This window comes from Haemaphysalis longicornis, unplaced genomic scaffold (assembly GCF_048455015.1).
Source record: "Haemaphysalis longicornis isolate Haplotype H1 unplaced genomic scaffold, Haemaphysalis longicornis Haplotype H1 scaffold_2, whole genome shotgun sequence".
NCBI lineage: Eukaryota > Metazoa > Arthropoda > Arachnida > Ixodida > Ixodidae > Haemaphysalis > Haemaphysalis longicornis.
This window is the reverse complement of record NW_027526295.1, coordinates 239774928-239794571: the sequence shown is the minus strand read 5'-3', so window position 1 is coordinate 239794571 and position 19644 is coordinate 239774928. Positions and strand designations below refer to the sequence as shown.

The following is a 19644-nucleotide window of genomic DNA, read 5'->3' as shown; positions in this document are numbered from 1 at the left end:
CCTTTTATACCTGCCAAACTTGTACACATTTGTCTGGTCTTCAAAGCCTTCCGACCCATCAACTAGAAAAGCTGCATGCGTCCATCTCACCATGTTATCAGTTCACGTCAAATACTAATCTTTTAGATATATATCAGAATTTGTACAGAAGTGCCCGACCGACCAACCGACCGACCAACTGAACATGAACCCCCACCTCTCAGAGGTGGGGGTTCAGTTCACCGCTATTTCTGAGAGGTGGGCCCCACCACCTCTCAGAAATAGCGCACAGCGGGACGTGCATCAACGTGGTGTCGACGATCTGCTGCACAAGGCCTGCACAGGCTGTGCATGCCGAGCAAGAAAAAATGTCATGAAGCACATCACCTCGGCCACACACAACCGAGTATCGTAAACAAAAACGACCGAAAGCCAAGGTGTTATAGTTCTCTGCAGTATACACCAGAAAACAAAGCACTTTCACGGTACAGGAAGGCTTTAGCTACAATGCCAAGGTCGCACATAACTTGCAATTCATGGTAGGGACACACACACACACACACAAAAAAAAAACACGTACGCGAAGCCACGGATTTTACAAACACGGAGATCACAAAAAGGAAGTTTTAATCCCCGGGCGATGTGCATACGCTTAATCCGACGCCGAACACGACCATTGCAATTAGAGTACGCATTCTATGCGAGTGAGAGATGGTGAAGAGAGGCTATGATCACCGCCTCGGAGAAGTGGAGGGGGGGGGGCACTGCGTTCCATCCCCCAAACTTCCGTGGAAGCAAAAGCCACTGAGGTAAAGCTTCGCGTGCAGCCGTGTTTCCAGAGGGAAGGGGCTCATTATTTTTTTTTTTCAGATCTGTGTCGGTCAGCGCATGCGCAGTGGTACTGGCGACGATGGACACACGGCGATGAACACATGGCGACCGCTCCACGACCCCGACCACACGACGACAGGCACGTATACCGAGGAAAAGTAGCGCCTATAATTACCAATTGCAGCTGTTACTATAACATAAATTGAAGTTACATATTTTTGCAGTGGAGTTGTGACTGGCTGCCCCGGCAAATCTTCTGCGTCTGAACGTGTACACCGTCGCGTCCTCATAGAAAAAAAATTTTGTCGCCCTACCTAGCGTAAAAGAGAGCATAGTCTTGTAGGCTAATGAGCATCAGTGCGAAAACCTGCGAAGAATGGCCCATTGTACATCCCTGTGGGCTTGTCGCAAGTACCAAATCCAGTGACTGACCACCCATTGTTCTCGGCGCGGCTATCGTTCGCGAGCGTTTCCATGAAGCGGCAGCGCGTCGTGCGCACGAATGTGTCTATGTCTTCAAGCTTTAATTGCGTGTATATAGTTAGACAAACACATAAATTATTTGACCATTTTATAATAACAAATAAGTTTCGTTGCTCGCCCTTTTTCACAGAGTGGAAGGGCCGATAGATTTTTTTACTATTAATAATTTAGCCACTGTTTCTTTGTCATTAATACACCCTTGACGCAGCGAAGAACAATAACCGTCTGAACATTTGTTCCGACGGGCGGGAACGGAAGCTGCCGAATGCAGGATCGCATTCTGTACGCAAACGTTTGCCACATTAAGTTCACCGACCAAGCGACTGGAGGCAGAAGTGACAACTCTCACGATTACCTTGGATTTGTCGTGCTTTTCAATGAGCGAGATGAACTTCTTGGTGAACAGGTGAGTGGCGTAGGTACCGTTTTGGTCCCCCACGGGTGCTTCGTTGTCCCTAAGGTCAAGGCCTACATGCTCATTCTGTAAGCGCAAAAAGAAAGACGCTACAGGTTCCATCCAGGATATTTCAAAGACGATAGTCTTTCTTGGGCTACTTAAACCCAGAAATTTTGGTCTGGCTGTATGTTTGTCTGTCCGTCTGTCTGTCTGTGACTCGATTCAGCCACCCGGCCAAAGCAAAACAATGCCTGCGCAATAGTCTTATATAGTCACAGCTAAATGTACCCGTCTAAGTCCGGTGTAATATTCATACTTGTCAACATTGTTGAAGAAGAACAAGACATTACGCAAATATGAGAAAACGAATCAATACAGAAGTGATATTTGCAGTGTTCCTTTATGAAAAAAATCAAACATGCTTGACTTTTGCGAAATTAAATACCTCATCAACTGCAGAAAAAGAATTCACTCCGCCGTCGCCTGCTGTTGCCCGCGCCACTATAGCTTCTGGTGCGATTTTAAGAAATCAACCGGCAACAGTTACGCAAGGTTGCACTAGAGAGGTTCCACGTTCTGCTTGCAACGCACGTGGAGTAGGGAAACGCGGTTCTATAAACGTTGAAGTAGGGCGCCTCGATTAACGCGCGTCTTCGTCGTACGGCAGCGTTCGCATCGGGACACCCGGTTTGGAGCAGTGGAACGCGGGAAATTTAAAATTATTTAAGCAAACCTTTGGCGTCATTACCTTGGGAGCAGCGCGACGCAAGAGGAACAACATGAGAGGTGAGCGGGAAAGCTAAGGGAGGCATTTACTTCGCAAAAGCTGCTAAAGACTATCGTCTTTTGATGGCATTTGCAACGAAAGGAGCAGATACGCGGCCAATTTTTTATATTAATTTTCTCATTGATTCAAAATACAGATTTTAATTCTTTATTTTCTTACCGACACTTGCCACGAAGTCTTTCACCATAAACTTTGCTGCGTTGTATACGAGCAAGCTCTAAGTAACAATGGCCACAACCACGCCAACACAGCATATACACCCTCCGATTAAAGATGCAGGCTCCACTGTATTGCAGGAAAGCATGAATGGCATGGTAAGTCCGTTTTTCGCAATATTAAGGTAGTTTTCAGAAAGTGCATTGTCTTTATAAATACCGCAGAACGAGTCCTGTGGGACATGTTTTTGCAGTGTTCGTTTGAAACTGGCACAAACTAGACAGAAGTAAACTGTGGTAGTCTGTGCCATGAAATCTCTGGCACAGTGGAATGTCGAATTTCGCGGTTCAGTGCCGGCTTATTTATTTCCCGTCGCCGTCGGCACAGCTCTCTCTCTCTCTCTCTCTCTCCTCTCTCTCTCTCTCTCTCTCTCTCTCTCTCCTCTCTCTCTCTCCTCTTCTCTCTCTCTCTCTCTCTCTCTCTCTCTCTCTCTCTCTCTCCTCTCTCTCTCTCTCTCCTCTCTCTCTCCTCTCTCTCTCTCTCTCCTCTCTATCCTCTCTCCCCTTCTCCCCGTCCCCGTCCCCGTCATTTCCAATCCCAATTGGAATTGGAATTGGAATCATTTCCAATTGGAAATTTCCCCGTCATTTCCAATCGAGCGTGCTAGCCGCACCACCAGGGTGGTCGAACCGGAATTTTTTCGGGTTCGGTTCGGTTTCGGGTTCAAGCCTTTACGCTTCAGTTCCGGTTCGGTTCCGGAGCACCATTCCGTTCCGGTTCGAACCGGTTCAAACGGGTTCAGACGGGTTCGGAAAAAAAAAGCAGGAGTGTTTTTTGTGTTTAATTTTTTTAATGCTGCGTTTTCGTTTTATTGTACCGTCGGTATAAGAACATATTCATATTGTTAGTTTCTTTGAGCAAACGTTCTCATTTTGGCGATTCAAAAGACCCTGCAACCCTTTTTTTCATTTTTTTTTCGAAATCTCAAATGCTTCCAGAACGTAGTCAACGAACACGTGCAATACTAAAATTGTAGAGGTGTCGCAAAACACCTCAGCCAAAAATTATCGTCCATATCTATTAGGCAACTTGGAAACTTGCTCAAAAGATTTTTTCTCTCTTTTCCTTCTTCGACCGCCGGAAAAACGTCATTACAGTAGTGGAAGGCCGCTATTGGCCGGCTTTCCTTCAGCTGCAGCAATGAACGCATTCGATAGCCACGTAATAAAATTTGAGATGTTTCGCGCAAGGCCTGGAGGATTTCTTTCTACGTAAGCACTGAAGTACACGCCGCCACGTATCAGTAGGTTTGAAATTGTTTATTTACATGTTCCGTTGTCGCGTTTCATTGTGGTAGTAGTAGTCCTCGTCAAATCCATCTATACCGTCGTCTTCCTCACGCATGACTGGCGGCCCAGGATCGCTTTGTCCGCACGCTTTCACATGTGTTCGAAAGTGGAGCGCGTCAACACGTGCTAGAACTGGTGGTAACCGCGTCCGCGAACCATGCTTCTGTAGAGCGAGCTGTCTTGTGCACCCCCCTTGAGGCGTGGTCGTTCATGAACTGTTTACTTAGTATTGTTTTTTTCCGCGCGCCACGCGCAAGCCTGGACGATGCCGGGCGCTCCACGTAAGGCACCTGCTCACGTGCGCGGTAAGCGGCTGGAGTAATTATGACCTGGGGGTTTTTCTGATAACGCCGCACACATTACAGCCAGCAACAACAGCTTCGCTGTTAAACATGCTGCAGCTTGCACTACTGGCACAAGGCTGGAGAAACAGCGGAGCTGGGGGTCATCCTCGCTTTTTCAGATCTTGCTCTTTATAGGTTTTGCTGGGCTACGCTCACTTCTTTATGTTTCGGGATGTTCTGCTAAGTGTTGAGGGGTGAGGCCAGGTTTATCCGATTTTTACAAGGCCATCCCGGTAGGTTCCCAACACTGACAGCGGATCCCAGGGGGAAGAAGCAAGGTCGATTTTCAGCTGCACTGTTCTCCAGCCTTGCACCACTAGTGTAGCTGCGCCAGTTTGTTTTTTGCGTCTTACTAGCCCCCCCAAAATACTCTCACCTTTAAGATGATATATCGTAAAGGGTGCGCACACGCACATGCCCCTTGTGCTAACACTCGAGCAGGCGCGAAAGCCGGCTTCACTCTTATACATTCCTTTCTGCGGTGGTGCACCAATTACGGGCAGCGCAGTTTTTGTTCTTAGTATTTTTTAGCGAGCGCCAACGGACCAGGTTCAAGCTTAAGCAGCTCCGCTGTTAAAAGGAAGCCCCGAAAGCAATTCAGAAATGAAAGGCGCATCTCCTGCGACAAGCAAAGCAATATTGCTCCGTGCTGCGATACCTAGAGCTCTCGCAGTGCTTCCAGACGCGAAGGAAAGAGTGAATGCGTTTATCGGAAGTTTAGCCGAGTTCCTTTAACTGCACAATCCACTGGAAAATGTTTTTCATTGGAGGTCAACGATTACAACATTAACTAAAACGATATAAAAGGCTCACAGAGACACCTAATGCTGCTTGTGTGTGTGAATGTGAAAGAATTACTCTTTATGACCGCAAGGTTTTTTTATTAATTCAGTTAGCTCATTTATATGATTCAATTTGAATTTTATTCTTCGCTCATAAACCCGAAGTTTCATAAACAAGAAAGAATGATTGACTCTTACGATACACCCTAATGTGAACGTTGAGGGAAGCACGAATTGCCGTCTTCTCGCCGACGGCGTACAGCGCCTGCGTCTCCCGAAGTGATCGCGTCATCAGCGAATGCACAACGGCTCGCGCGCGCTAAGCTCTGGCGTTCTCTCGTAGCGCGGGCCGTCGCGGGGAGCATGTCTCGCGCGGCTTCAGCATGCTGCCCTCCCGCTCACACTTTTGTCATTCTTTCATCCTCCGCTTTCATGTTTCCTTTATCTTCGGTGGCTTCTCCGTTGTCTCGGTAACAATGAGGCCGACCCTGAGAGACAACGCAAAACGAATGCAACGGGTGCTTAACAAGAACAAGACTCTATGGAACTGCCGCGGTACCGCCTTGTGTTCCACTCCGCTCACCGACCCCCTCGTCTTCAAATAAAGCATCCTCGCCGCAGTCTTCTGGCAGGCAGGCATGTAGCCTCCTGGCCAGTGGGCAGTGCCCCGGTGCCGCCGACGCCACCTTCTCCTAGCTCCCCTTCTGGGAACCTCGCCTGAACCTTCTGGCAATGGGCACTTTCCCTGCAGGCTACCGATTGTCAGTCCGTCCACAAAGCGGGCGACCATCCGTATGTTTTTTTTTTTGTTCCATCGAGTGACAGCTGAATATAGCTGAATATATGTATTCATCATCATCATCCATCTAGTGTCGCCGTGGTGCGGCTTTGCGGCTCACACCCCGTCCTGGGTGGCTGGTGACGGGCCGCCCCTCGTCTCCAAATCACGCATCCTCGACGAAATCTCCTGGCTGGTGCGCAGACAGGCAGACAGGTGTAATTTACTGACAAGCGGGCTCCCTTTTGGCAGGACAGGCAATTTCTCTGGGTAGCAGAGAGCCTGCCCGACCTCCATCGTATTTGATACCATCAAATATCCACACAAGCACGCGCGCACACACGCGTACTTTCGCACAATAAGGCAAAAATTTCGCATTAAAAAATTGGTTGATCTCCTACGCTTTTTAAGTACCTATAGTTTCCGCTGACCAAGTAACGGAAGCGCTTTTGGAACATCGTCTGGCATACCCTGCCATCCAGGAAAAGATCCGCTCCAACGCAATGACCAGTGCTGCTCGCGGAGCACCATCGCAAAGTTCTGCAGTTAGGCCCAAAGTTTGCCTGTGAGCGCCGTTTTTAAAAAATGGAAAAGGTTAGCTTATTGCCCAGTGCCATCGCTCGTCGTGTTCCCGAGGGTGGTAAGCAGCGCCGCATCGGGGAGTGCATGGATGTCGTCGTGTGGCCCACAGTTAGGCCCGAAATAAGCTTCAACTGGAACGTTATGGTGGATTACATGGTAAACAATGACATGAAATTGCTTTTAACGGGTGAAGAGGACCAATGCGTTGTTTTACCGGAAGGCATGTTCTGTGAGCAGGCTTTAAGTGCAGTGCATAAGAATTTGAGAGTGACAACACCGCTGGTTTGTATCCACCCCTCCCGTGTCTCGCCTAGTTTTTGCTCTGTTATCCACCAGAGAACAGCACCAACTAGCTCCGGCAGTTGATGATGTCCTTGGAGGCCTTCACAAAGGGGCAGTGATACATTCGAATTAATAACACATTGAAAGCTTTACAGAATATTAAACCCCATGTACGTGGGAACCACGATGAATGAGCCTTGATATGTTGCCTCGGAATATACGTTCAAGCATAACTTATTCTTAATGCTAAAATAAAATTGGGGAAATGAACAGTATCTAACACAAACTGATAGTATATACGGATAACTTTACATTATATTGAAGGTTATAATACGAAGAAGAACTGATGGGTTGTGCGACTACACACTATGCGTAATATTTGGTGGCGCTGTCAGGCGAGTGGTAAAAATACCTTCAGACACAAGGTAGACCACCATAATGAAAAACTAGAAATTAGAGTTTTGAAGCCCCGCAACCCGTTCGGAACGGTTCCTTCCATTCGTTCCGGTTCGGGTTCAGTTCCAAAATGGCGGAAAAAATACGGGTTTGGTTCAGTTCCGGTTCCGGGCAAAAATTCGGGTTCGGTTCCGGTTTTTGGTTCGGTTCCGGTTCCGGTTCGACACCCTGCGCACCACACGGCGTTTAACGGAGAGCATGAAGGGGCAAGCTGGACTAAGCGGCAGCGGCCAGATCGCCCGTCAGATAACGTACTTACTACTGCGGACGTGTGATCGTAATAGTCGCCCTTGCCGCAGTAACCACCATAAAAACTGTCGAAGCCACGCATCAAAGGCGTGTAATCTTTCTTGAAGAAACCCAGATGCCACTGAAATGAGCACAAGCAGAAAAAATCGTTAGCAGTGGGTAGGCCTCCAAATCATCGGCCCTGACGGAAACTGGTAACAGGTAGTCGTTGTCATCCCTCTCTCTTTTTAATCCGAAAACATTAACTGGCCTATCGAGCCAGAAAGCCGATGTATGAGAAGGTGTTTTGGTCAATGTTTTCCAGAGATCTGAGTACCTATAGGCTAGAGGACATTGGTGTATCTACGACATTGTATCGTTTCCCTCAGTTCCCGCAAGAAACGTTTAACTCAATGTCCTGAAGCAGGACTATTCTCTGTATTTTTTCTTTTTTCCTTCTTTCTCTGCTACTTTTCTTCTTACTACATCTACTGCCTTTTTTCTCTATCCACAAATTGTGGTTCTCCACTCGCAGATGCAGAAGGGCATTTCGCGTTCGAGAGGACCGCTCAGCGGTAGAGAGAGAGAAATAAACGTTTATTGTCTGAAAAGACTAGCTAGGACTTGGTCGTTGTCGGTCCGAGGTGGTAGGTCTCCTCAGTCCAGGAAACCTCTGGCGGTGGCTGCCGTCTTCGCGCGGTTCACCAGATTCTTCTGGCTCTCCGGATCCTCGTAGACGAGCAGTGCCTCCCACGTTTCAGCAATGTTGGGTTGACCGGTTGTATGCGTGCTTGCAATATCTTGTGGTACGGCAGTCAGGGTTGTTGATGGTGCTTGGCTGTCCACAGGTGGGTCTGGGGTGGCGGTCTTCGCAAGGGCACTGCAGGATCATGTGCGGCAAGGTGTCGGATATGTCGCAATAAGGGCGGAGATACGGAAATTGCGTGGGATAAATGCGGTGCCTGATTATTCCGTATGCGTATGTGTTTGTTTGGAGGCGACGAAAGGTTACGCTTTCTTCCTTGGTGAGATCGAGGTGTGGTGGGGGATATCTCCTCCGCTCAAGTCGGTAGTGCTCCAATATTGCCCTATAGGTAATGGGTACGTCTTCTGCGCCCGTTGCCGCACGGATGTTGGGCGGCAGGAAAGTCCGTCTGGTATGTTCTCGGGCTGCAGCATGCGCTGCTTCGTATCCCGTCATCCATTCATGCCCCGGGATCCAGGTGACGTAGGTGTGAGGAAGTTAGGGGCGCGTCTTTAAGATTTTAAGTGCTGTCGCGGACACGCGTCCTTTCTGGAAGTTCCGACATGCCGCTTGGGAGTCGGTGAATATCAGTGCTCGGTCGCTGCAGGATGACATTGCCAAGGCGTTGGCTGCTTCTTCCGCCGTTTCGGGGCTACGAGCCGGTATTGTTGCCGACGTCAGTTTTCTGCCTCGTTGGTCCGCGACGCTTATTGCGAAAGTAGTGTCATCTGGGTATCAAGCAGCGTCTGTGTGTTGGGATCTTTAGCATATTATCGGAGGAGTGCCTTCGATCTTGCCTCTCTTCTTTCTTTGTGGTAACGGGGGTGCATGTTACGTGGTATGCGTGCTACAAAGATTGCCTCTCGGAGTTCTGATGGTAGTCTTTCTTTTTGGTCGGTGTCCGCGATGTAGGTTTCGCTGTAATTGAGATACCAGAGTACTGCTCTGCCTGTAGGAGTGAGCTTGAGGCGTTCGAGTTGGCTGGCTTTATGGGCTTCGACCAGCTCCTCCCACGTATTATTGTACGCCTACTTTAAGCAGCTTGTCGGTGGATGCCATGAAAGGGACGCCCAGAGCAGTCTTGGTTGCTTTCCTGATCATTATGTCCAATTTTTTTCTTTATTTCAGCGCTTTTTAAGGCTAAGTATGGGGTGCCGTACGTCATTCTACTGGTTATTAATGCTTGAATGATTCGTAAGGTGTCGTGTTCTTTGAGCGCCCTTCGTTGATTTGTGATTCTTTTAATGAGGTTGGTGACTTGTGTCACTGTTTGCTGAAGCTTGGGAAGATTAGCTGCACCCGATCCACCCTTGTGTATTGTAAGACCCAGTACCCGAAGGGAGTTGACCTTGGGAATTTCCATGACGCTGGGGTCCGCATCAACAAGTTTGGGTGGTCGTTCTCGAGTTCGAGCCTTCAGCGCGAGAGGTTCGGACTTCTCCGGCGCGCACTGGAGGCCGCAAGAGTCGAAGTAGGTAACTATCACGTCGATAGCCTCCTGCAGAGCGTCCTGTTGTTTCCCCGTTGTAGGCGCTCTCACCCACAGCGTGAGGTCGTCTGCGTAAAGAGCATGCCTTAGTCCTTGGATGGTCTGAAGTTGCTTTGGCAGGTGTAGCATGGCGATGTTGAAATGCCGCGGGGAGACCACCGAACCTTGAGGCGTGCCTTTGTTTGGTAGGTGGAATTTTTTGCCTCGAAGGTTGCCGATGCCCACCATTGCCGTTCGATTCGTGAGGAAGTTTCGAGCATAATTGTAAGCTTTGGGGCCACACTTGGTACTTGCAAGATTTTCGAGGATCGTTTTGTGCTTGACATTGTCAAAGGCGCCCTTGACGTCGACGGCGAGTATGCAGGACCTGTGATGGAGATCTAGGCGGTCTATGATGTCCTCCTTCAGAAGCAAAAGGATGTCTTGGGTAGACAGATGCCGTCGGGACCCAAACATCGTGTCCGGTATGTAGCCGTTGTCCTCGAGATAGGGCGTAAGCCGTTCGTGGACCATGTGTTCAAGACGTTTACCCGCGCAGGAAGTCAGCGATATAGGGCGAAGATTCTCAATACGTAGAGGCTTGTTTGGCTTGAGAATCATGGTGACATCCGAATGCTTCCACGTTGCCGGCAGTTCGCCTGTTTCCCAGCACACGTTAAAATACTCTAGGAGCGCTTCTGTTGCGTTTGAAGGAAGGTTACGGAGGAGCTTATTGGTAATCTTGTCATTGCCGGGCGAAGTGTTCCTTGTGAGTTTGGCCAGGGCTGCCTCGATTTCAGCTTTTGTGAAGGGCCGATCGAGGTCAGGATTATACTGGCCACGGTACGGATCAGTACTTGTCGCGCTCGATGGAATGTTACCGGTCAACTTGCGTTGTATCTCATCTAGTATGTCTTGTTGGGTGCCTGCGTATGAGTGGATTAATGTTTGGAGGTCTTGCTTTTGCTGCATTTTATTAGCTGTAGTCGCCAGGAGGCCTCGTAAGATATATATGCCAGGTCCTTTTCGTGCTGAGCGTGCCCTGAAGTCGGTCACATGCTTTGTCCCAATTTTGCCGGCAGAGTAGGGCGCCATATTCTTTGGCTTTCTTAGTGATGGCGGCGATTTTTTGCTTGAGTTTTCTGTTGTGCTTTTGTCTTTTCCACCGTTTGAGGAGGCTTATTCTTGCTTCCCAAAGATGGGAAAAGTGAAGGTCAACAGCGGGAATATCTGTGCTCAGTTAAATTATTTTTGTATGCTCTTCCGCTTTCTCAAGTCTCTTGGAAAGCCATTCGCCAATTTCTTCGATGGTTCCGGGATTGCGGTCGGTACGGAAGTCTTTCCAATCCTAGAGCTTTGCTGTCCCGGACCGAGCAGTTATTTTTCGATGGCTTATCTCGAGTTGTAGTATATTATGTAGTATATTAAATGTAGTATATTAAATACTTACTGACCAGTGGTCTCTATACAAGTTGGTGTGATAACCTGAACCGGCTCCTGTCGTAAGCGTAGCACCTATCTCTTCACGAAATCTACGCACTATATCTTCACGGAACCATACACTTTAAAATGCTATTCACCTTTTGGAGTGATTGAACCTTGAACAGTGTTCTTTTTTCGATTATTTCCTCCTTTCCTCCGTGTCCCTCTCCTTCCCCAATAGGGCATTCATGCCACCTCTCACAATACAGGTATTTTTCATCCTCCTCCTCTCCCTTCTCCTCGCACAGTAGCATGTCTTCGAACTCATGTTGGCGAACCTCTCTGCGTCTGCGTTTTCCTCCTTAAAAGGACACTGAAGTGATTTCTAAACATTGCGGGATTACTAGCGCAAATTGTAGTCCGGAGTCCATGGGCCATGTTTCGACCACTCTGAGTGCGTTTACGCGAATTTATTTAGTAGAAAAATCAATTCGAAAGTGCTGTCATCCTCTCTGCATCCCCGCCCATTTTCTGCGGTGTTTTTATGTGACGTCAGGAGGAAATGACTTGGCTTGACTGCGCCACTGCACGGCTCGCCGACCTTCCGACAAAGTCAGCCGGCCCAACGTTTAGTCCGCCGGCCTCCGACAAGTCGTCGCAGTTCGTTCGCTCGGTTGAAACTAAGCCACAACACGTTTGTAAATGGAAGAATGTGCCTTTCTTTACTTTGTTAGTATACACTGAATCAAGCTCCAAGTTCAGGTCATTCCACACAAGCGCTGCACAAGAGCACGTGACACTTTGCTGACTGGTACGCTAGTAGGAACATCTAAGGCCACTTGAAGGTGGTAGAAGAGTCAGCGAAGTCAATATACGTACCAAGGAAATAAAATCAACTGAAACTTTTACCTTACAGCGTAAAACTAGGTGGCAGAAAGCACTTTTTTGCGCTGGGTGAACAAGTACAGCGGTCAGCAGCACGACCACACATCTGCGAACGCTTTTCCGTCTAAAATATGCCATTGCTAGACGTGACATATTGCGCAAATTTTGGTGACGCTTACTGCACGACCGCTATACAACAAATAGTCATCTAAGCTGCCTGAAATGCTAAAACTAAATAAAATTGTAAAGTGGTTATACATTATATACCTTATATTTCCAATACCGCCCGCGCGGCGCGCTGGTCCGTGGCCTAATGGTTTGGAGCGCTAGGTATGTTGTTTTGCAAGTCGCAAGTTCGAATACCCGAGGGTGCATTTTTTTGTAAGTTGATTTTTTTCGTTTTCAGCCGATGTTTTCTATACTGCGTTCACCATTTTTGGGCCGTAACGTTCACTGCTCCACGAGCGAGTTCGCAGAACTCGCGCAGACTGACACTGACGCTCTAGCGAGTTCTCGTTGGCGTGCTGTTGCCAAGCACCGACAGCTTGCGGGCAGTGGGCACAGGCCAGAATCAGCAGACACTTGGCCTCGTGCGTACACGCTTTTTGCGATACAGGCATTAGTGAGGCAAGCTCCAAATATGGGAGAAAAGGGCATGCCTTTTGAGGAACGCGTGAGGAGCGCGTGAGGAAAGTGTGAGGAACGCGTATGATGTATTCTTTATTTAACACGCGGCGTAACGTTAACGATGACGGCCTTGTTCAACCGTTTGCGTTCGGTATGACGTTTACGAAGTTCGGAATCGGCTGCTCGCTTCAATCGTTTGCGTTCAGCATCACGTTCACGCCGCTTCGCAGCCTTGTCTTCAGTGGTGCTAGCGTTCCTGTTATCACAGTGATCGGTGCTTGTTACGGTTGCGCGAGCGATAGCAGAATTGTTAGGCTCCATTCAACGCATCGATGGAAATCGGAACGCCGGTGCTGGAACGACCGCGGCTATGACGCAACGTGCCGCGGCTATGACGCAACACAATCCAACACAATCCACTTTAATCCAATCCAATCCAAATCCAATCCAAATCCAATCCAAATCCAATCCAAGCCAAGCCAAGCCAAGCCAAGCCAAGCCAATCGAATCCAATCCAATGCCCCTCGCGAGAGAGTGTTTGCTATCGGAGAGGAGAGGGGGTGAGCGGCGGAGAGCGCATGCAGCTCGCGCGGCGAGGGGAATGGGGGAGGGGTGTGGACGGACAACAAAAACGACGCCGCATAGAGGGACAAGGCGAGTGAATGAGATGCAGTCGCATCTAAAAGGCGGCCGACACCACCGTGAAACTCGAAAACATTACTCGCAGCGCACAACTCGAGGGATTCCTCAACGACGTTAAAGTAGCCATTAATGCTTTCGCATTTACAATTCAGAAGAAGTGCTGTGGGGTCTTGGGGATTTACATGAAGTAAAATATCTGGAATGAAGCATTCACTGCAGTATCTTATTCTCCCGCGCGAGATAGGGTAAATTTCATTTAAGGCGGTCCATGTCCGGGTTGCAGAAGATAGGGTCCGGTGGCGCTAAACGGGTGTTTCGCAGGATTCAGGAATCAGCACGTGGGCAATGTGCAGGGCCGCCAGAGGACCGACGAAAATACGATGGGGGAGCAGCCCAGCTCTCCCTAGAGGGTGGAATATGGGCGGGTAAAATGTGTGGATTTAGCTAGTTGGGTGATCTCACGGCGTGAGGGAAAGACCAGCATACTTATGCTTGTCGAAGATATACATGTTCCGTATACCTGGCTGATATCCTGTGCCGGTTCAGGTCATAACGTAGCAGACAACCACATCGTACGGGAGGAAGTGTGTATGTGCGTGGCGAATGAAAATAGTACTGTTCCGGCAGGTATATAAGGTCAGGGCTGCGAGGGAGAAGATTGCGCCGCGAAAGATGGAAGTGATGGGCGTCGCGAAGTGCTTCTTCTGGGCTGCAGTCCGAAGGCCAGGGTTGAGGGTCGCCCGGAGGTCTGATTTTCGCGAGTGAGGGCTTAAGCCCTTTTATACCCTACGGTGGCCTGGTGGCCTGGTGTCAAGTACCTACTCTTTAAGAGAGAGAGAGAGAGAGAGAGAGAGAGAGAGAGAGAGAGAGAGAGAGAGAGAGAGAGAGAGAGAGAGAGAGAGAGAGAGAGAGAGAGAGAGAGAGAGAGAGAGAGAGAGAGAGAGAGAGAGAGAGAGAGAGAGAGAGAGAGAGCTGTTGAGATGTGAACTGGTGAGATGCAATGGCGGATGACTACAGTGATGAGTGGGGTGTATTGGACGTCACGGATAGAGCGAAGACGTGCAGATGGAGCATGGTCATCTAGGATGTCAGATCGCGATAAATGTGCGCAGGTAGAAAGTCAGTGGCAACGTCTAGGAGAGGTCTTTGTCTGGAATGACGGCAATGTAGTCGATGAAATGCGGTTGTGACATGATTGATATAGCGATGTCCTGTATTTCAGCAGCTCTAGCGGCTGTGTTATTGCAAACTACGAGCGTACCACATGCCCTTCAACTGCGGACGAACAAATATATGATCTCGCCAAATAAAACGGCTCCCGTGGGAGGAGCAGAAAAAACCCCCCCGTAAAACTGGAAATAGGCTCGGCATGTCATTTTCCAATGTCATTTGCCGGTCTCGATACGTGATTTGCCGGTAGGTCAATTAGCGCTTTTACCAATCAATAGGAGCCCGCGATTGTATTAGATCGACGTCCGCGCGGCTTGAATAGGATTAGACACCTTACTTTACCGATCATGTGCACGTGGTAACCAAGGCTCTTGAAATGTCCAGGCATCAATTTCAGGTCAAGTGGAAGTCCCCAAGGCTCCGGGTCGAGTATAATTCCCGACTGCATCCCTGCGTTACAAAAGGCACCGCGTTTTAGGCTAGCGGAGCGAAATCTCATATTGAACTAACATGTTGGAAGGCAGAACTGCAGAGTGGTTTGGCAGAATTTTGAGGAGATTTTGCGCGATGTAGACAGCACAAACACCTAAGGCTGTAGTGGATCCGTATGTTCAATTCATTGTATATTACACATTCACTTTAACAATAGCTTCATTTTCAGACTGGCACTTTACGCCCCCCGAATGGCGCAACTTCGATCAAGCGAGGAGATGGTAGCGTTCCTTGCCACAACATGTCTGCGGCTTCGTTTCATAGCCAAGTCAACCTTTGTTACAAGGAAGTCACTTTAAGAAAAAAAACCGTCTGCATAGAACTACCGCGGGATATGCAAACAGCGTTTGCACGTCCTGCACGTAAAAACTACATGCTGTGAGCAGAAGTTGCACAGCTTGCCGGGATCTGTTAGAATGGAAACAATACGAACTTTCTTTAAGGCCCCCCTTAATGGCAGCCCCTTCCGGTGTAGCAGATATGCCGCCTGGTTGATGCGAGCATCCCACAAAACATTATTGGCTGGAATATTTTCAGTTATTAATAAGCATCTTTCATTTTATTTTAATTTCATTTATTTGCAAAGCATATTATGTAATTTCAAGCAGGACATCAGTGATCATTTTAGTTCTTTGTGGAGTACACGTTATCAACTTTGTGTGATGAAATGTCAGAAAAGAGCGGAGGCTGTCAGCTGTTCCGCATGCGAATATATTTGGCAAGAACGCCAGCGTGGCTTCGTAAGGTGTGGATTGTCCTAACGTCATTATGTCCAAAGTGTGCTGTCTTCGGTACGCCGTTCGGCATTTTATCGCAGACTGCCTCGATCATGCCGCAGAGCGCTCAGCTTTTTTCAGGGACTCGAAGGAGAGCCACCCCGTATGCCTCGTTGTAGAATACCATATACCAAAACGGGTGTTGCATTCTTGCACAAGTTACCACGAGACCACTAATCCTGATCCTGAAGGACACGAAATTCGGTGACACTTAGCGCAGTGCCACGCGAAGGTTTCAAAAGTACTTAATTCAAATTTAGCGCACCCTGCACCCTGGACGAGGAACACGGACAGTGAAAAAAGGCAACCCATTCGTTGGTGCGCAATGGTTTGTCTTTTTTCATTGTACATGTTCCTCGTACAGGTATGCAGCGCACGTTAAATTTGAATTCAAGACTGCGCCAACTAGCCCCTAAACAAGCCTTTCTAAACTGGTTTTAAGCGGTACTGCTCCAGAAGAGCAGATCCCTGATGCGATTATATGTCTGGGGTTACGCATCGGTACCACTACATTAGGAGGAACGCTGTAGTAGGCTCGTCTAGGGATCAGTTTAGATAACAGTACAGGTGCGACGTTCAGATTTACATCCATAAATTGTCTATTTTAGAATTTGCATTTCCCAAAAAAAAAAAAAAAAACACCTGGCTTACGCCACTGAGGAAGGTGAAGAAATCTAAGGTTTAGCTTTTCTGCCAGACCTTAGGCGATGCTGTCACTGCCGGCAGCATGCGCAAGGAGGAGTGTCAAAACAGTATCGCATACTTATACCTTATTTTCTAGCGGATTAAGTTCACTTTGCGACGCATGGTCGTAGGCTACCCAGTGTCTGATAAAAACATCAGCCTAACTTGGTGAACACGGCCGAGCAAACGATCGAGGGGACTAGACTCCAGCTCGGGCAGAACGCAACCAGGAATTTGGGGGAAACTAGCAAGTTAACAAGGCGAGCAAGCGGCTGAGAAGGGAGAAGGCAGTATATATATATATATATATATATATATATATATATATATATATATATATATATATATATATATATATATATATATATATATATATAGCGAATCAGAATAGGAAATGAGGGGCTCGTTGAAAATAAGACAGAAATGAGGGTTGGCAGTCAAGAAAACCTCGGAAAGCAAAGGGGAGGATATAGTAGGTCATAGAAACAGATAAAGAATTTGGAAATAAAGAAAGCGGAGAAAAAATGCCCGCCAGGTGGGATCCGAACCCACGACCTCCAGAATACCGGTCTGGTGCGATAACCACTGCGCTACCGCCGGGGCTATTTTTCCCCTCCACTTTATGGGGTATTTATGTCAATGTAATTTTTTTTCCTGTTCTTGGGGGTGGTAGCCAGCGCCACTCCGACTTCTGGGGGTGAAGGGGACCTTCTTTTTAACCCCCGGGCCGTGCTTCGAGTGTCTACGACATGTCGAGAGTGGTAGACCAGCGTTGAACCCTCTTAAGCTCCCTATGGTACCAAGACTGCCAGAACAGAGGATCTCGCTATGCATGTAGCGAGTCAGAATAGGAAATGAGGGGCTCGTTGAAAATAAGACAGAAATAAGGGTTGGCAGTCAAGAAAACCTCGGAAAGCAAAGGGGAGGATATAGTAGGTCATAGAAACAGATAAAGAATTTGGAAATAAAGAAAGTGGAGAACCTCTTAAGCTCCCTATCTGTTGCTTCTTTATCCCTCTTAACCCTCTTTATCTGTGTGATGAGATGGAGGACAGTGCGGGTGTGCACATCGAAGATGGCTTTGACGATGATGAAGTTAACGGCCTAGGGTGGACAATCGCCCTCTGTGGGTATGTGCCGGAAGATGAGGAAGAGGAGATCGTGGGCGCCGACGAAGCAGGGGCATTCGTAGCAGCAATAATTCCTAGGGCTACCCGCAAGGTGCGGTAGCCGTCGTTAAGGACGCCCGTAGACCGAGCCGGGCTGGAGTGCCAGCCATTCGTCGACCGCGCATTAAATCGCCGGCTTCGACTGGGCAGCCTTGGCGTCGTCGACCGTGCATTATATCGCCGGCTTCGACTGTGTGACGTCGTGTTCCCCCCGTGCCGATCTACCGACAGCCGCTGAGTACCGAAACTGGCCAACGCCTCAGCCGTGAGTGTGCCCTACGAAGTGCGACGCTTTATCTGTAACGGCCAGGTTTCTAGACTGTGAACTGTTAATCTTTTGTCGCCATCACCCGAACTTTGTATATCTCTAGGAGAGAGTTTTCTGTCTCGTTGTGCTCGTCCCTGCAATGTCGTACTTCTTAACTCGCCCGGATAAATGTTCGTGCCCGTTATCATAAAGATCTCAAGCGTGTGTCTCGTTTGTGCGACGCGAATCCCGAGGCCTTAGCCACCAATAACATCACAATCTGTTTCTATGACCTACTATATCCTCCCCTTTGCTTTCCGAGGTTTTCTTGACTGCCAACCCTTATATCTGTCTTATATATATATATATATATATATATATATATATATATATATATATATATATATATATATATATATATAAGACAGATATAAGGGTTGGCAGTCAAGAAGACCTCGGAAAGCAAAGGGGAGGATATAGTAGCTCAAGATAGAGAATTTGGAAAATAAGAAACGCACCAGACCGGTATTCTGGAGGTCGTGGGTTCGGATCCCACCTGGCGGGAATTTTTTTCTCCACTTTCTTATTTTCCAAATTCTTTATCTTGAGCTACTACATCCTCCCCTTTGCTTTCCGAGGTCTTCTTGACTGCCAATTCTTATTTCTGCCTTATTTTCAACGAGCCCCTCATTTCCTATTCTGATTCGCTATATATATATATATATATAGTGCGCCAGTTCGAAGTGTGGACGCAAGCACGTAAAGGCTTCTGCTAAAATCTCTTCAAAATGAGCGGAACACTTCGACAATTCTTCTGTACTGTCTAAAGGCTTCTGTAAGAGTATAATTCTTCAGAAATTCAGATAATTGTGTACTAATGTGTAGCATTCTTATGCCGCTTGTCTTGAGCGTGAGTTCTTTACAGCCAATTTTTGGGGTTTTCTAATCTTGCCCGAGAAATTATCTCAGTTTACGTTCTTATCACGCGGTCACAGGTGGAACTTTCGCGAAATCTGCATTATTGTAGGAATACAGGGCATTAAGCGGTTCGCAGTTTGCGTAATTTTTTAATTTTTCTTTTTGTTATTTTTTAGTTTTTCAAAATTTCGCTCAATCAGTTATCTTCGTTTACGCTATTACAAAGATTACATTTGGAACTTTTGCGAAATCCACATTATTGTTGCAATGCAGGGTGTTACATGGTTCACCATTCTCCGAAACTTTGTTATATTTTTCTTATTTTTTAGTGTTTCAAAATTTTGTTCGACTATTTATCTCTATTTTCGCTAACATAACGATGTCATTTAGGACTTCCGCAATATCTGCATTTTTGTGGAAATGCAGGACGTTACATGGTCCTGGCTGTGGTGGGGTATTCGGCAAAGAATGCTACCCATAACGTATGCTCCACGTGGTTACATTCGATTCGAATTTTAAATGATCATATCCATACTTAAGAAGCTCCGTTGGTTTAGTGGGGCTTACTTGCAACACTTGGGTAACGCTGCACTGGTTTCGGGTTCATTGAATTGAACATACATGCAATGCCAAGACCAACTTCACTCGTGCGGTATCACCTGTTCTGATTGGGTACAAGCCGGTGAGCAGCGCAGACCTCGAAGGTGTGCATAGGTGCATCACGTAGTAGTTGTTAAGCATGACGCCCTCGGAAGCCAGCACGTCCAGGTTAGGGGTAGGGATCTGGGTGGAGCCATGGAAACTGACGTCGTCCCAGCCCTGCGTATTAAGCGAGTTTGAAAGGTTTCATTCTTGACGCACCAAATCGTACCTGGAAATTTTAGAGAACAACTCAGTACTTCAGCCATTTTAACAGAATTATGAGATGGTTGGTAGAACTGGTGTCTATGCAACCAGCCGATAAA

General features: G+C 47.7%; 1 protein-coding gene across 4 annotated transcripts in view; it reads right to left on the bottom strand.

Annotated features, from left to right (window-relative positions):
* Positions 1-19644, bottom strand: part of LOC144170240 (arylsulfatase B-like) — a 79510-nt gene that overhangs the window by 13096 nt on the left and 46770 nt on the right. For 3 of the 4 annotated variants that reach the window (XM_077699895.1, XM_077699893.1, XM_077699896.1), the window contains 4 exons: positions 19339-19498; positions 14731-14843; positions 7466-7576; positions 1649-1774 (listed from right to left, as the gene is read on the bottom strand). In XM_077699895.1, coding sequence (XP_077556021.1) covers positions 1649-1774; positions 7466-7576; positions 14731-14843; positions 19339-19498 — 510 coding nt within the window. The remainder of the gene's footprint in view (positions 1-1648; positions 1775-7465; positions 7577-14730; positions 14844-19338; positions 19499-19644) is intronic. The other variant, XM_077699894.1, reaches the window with a different exon arrangement.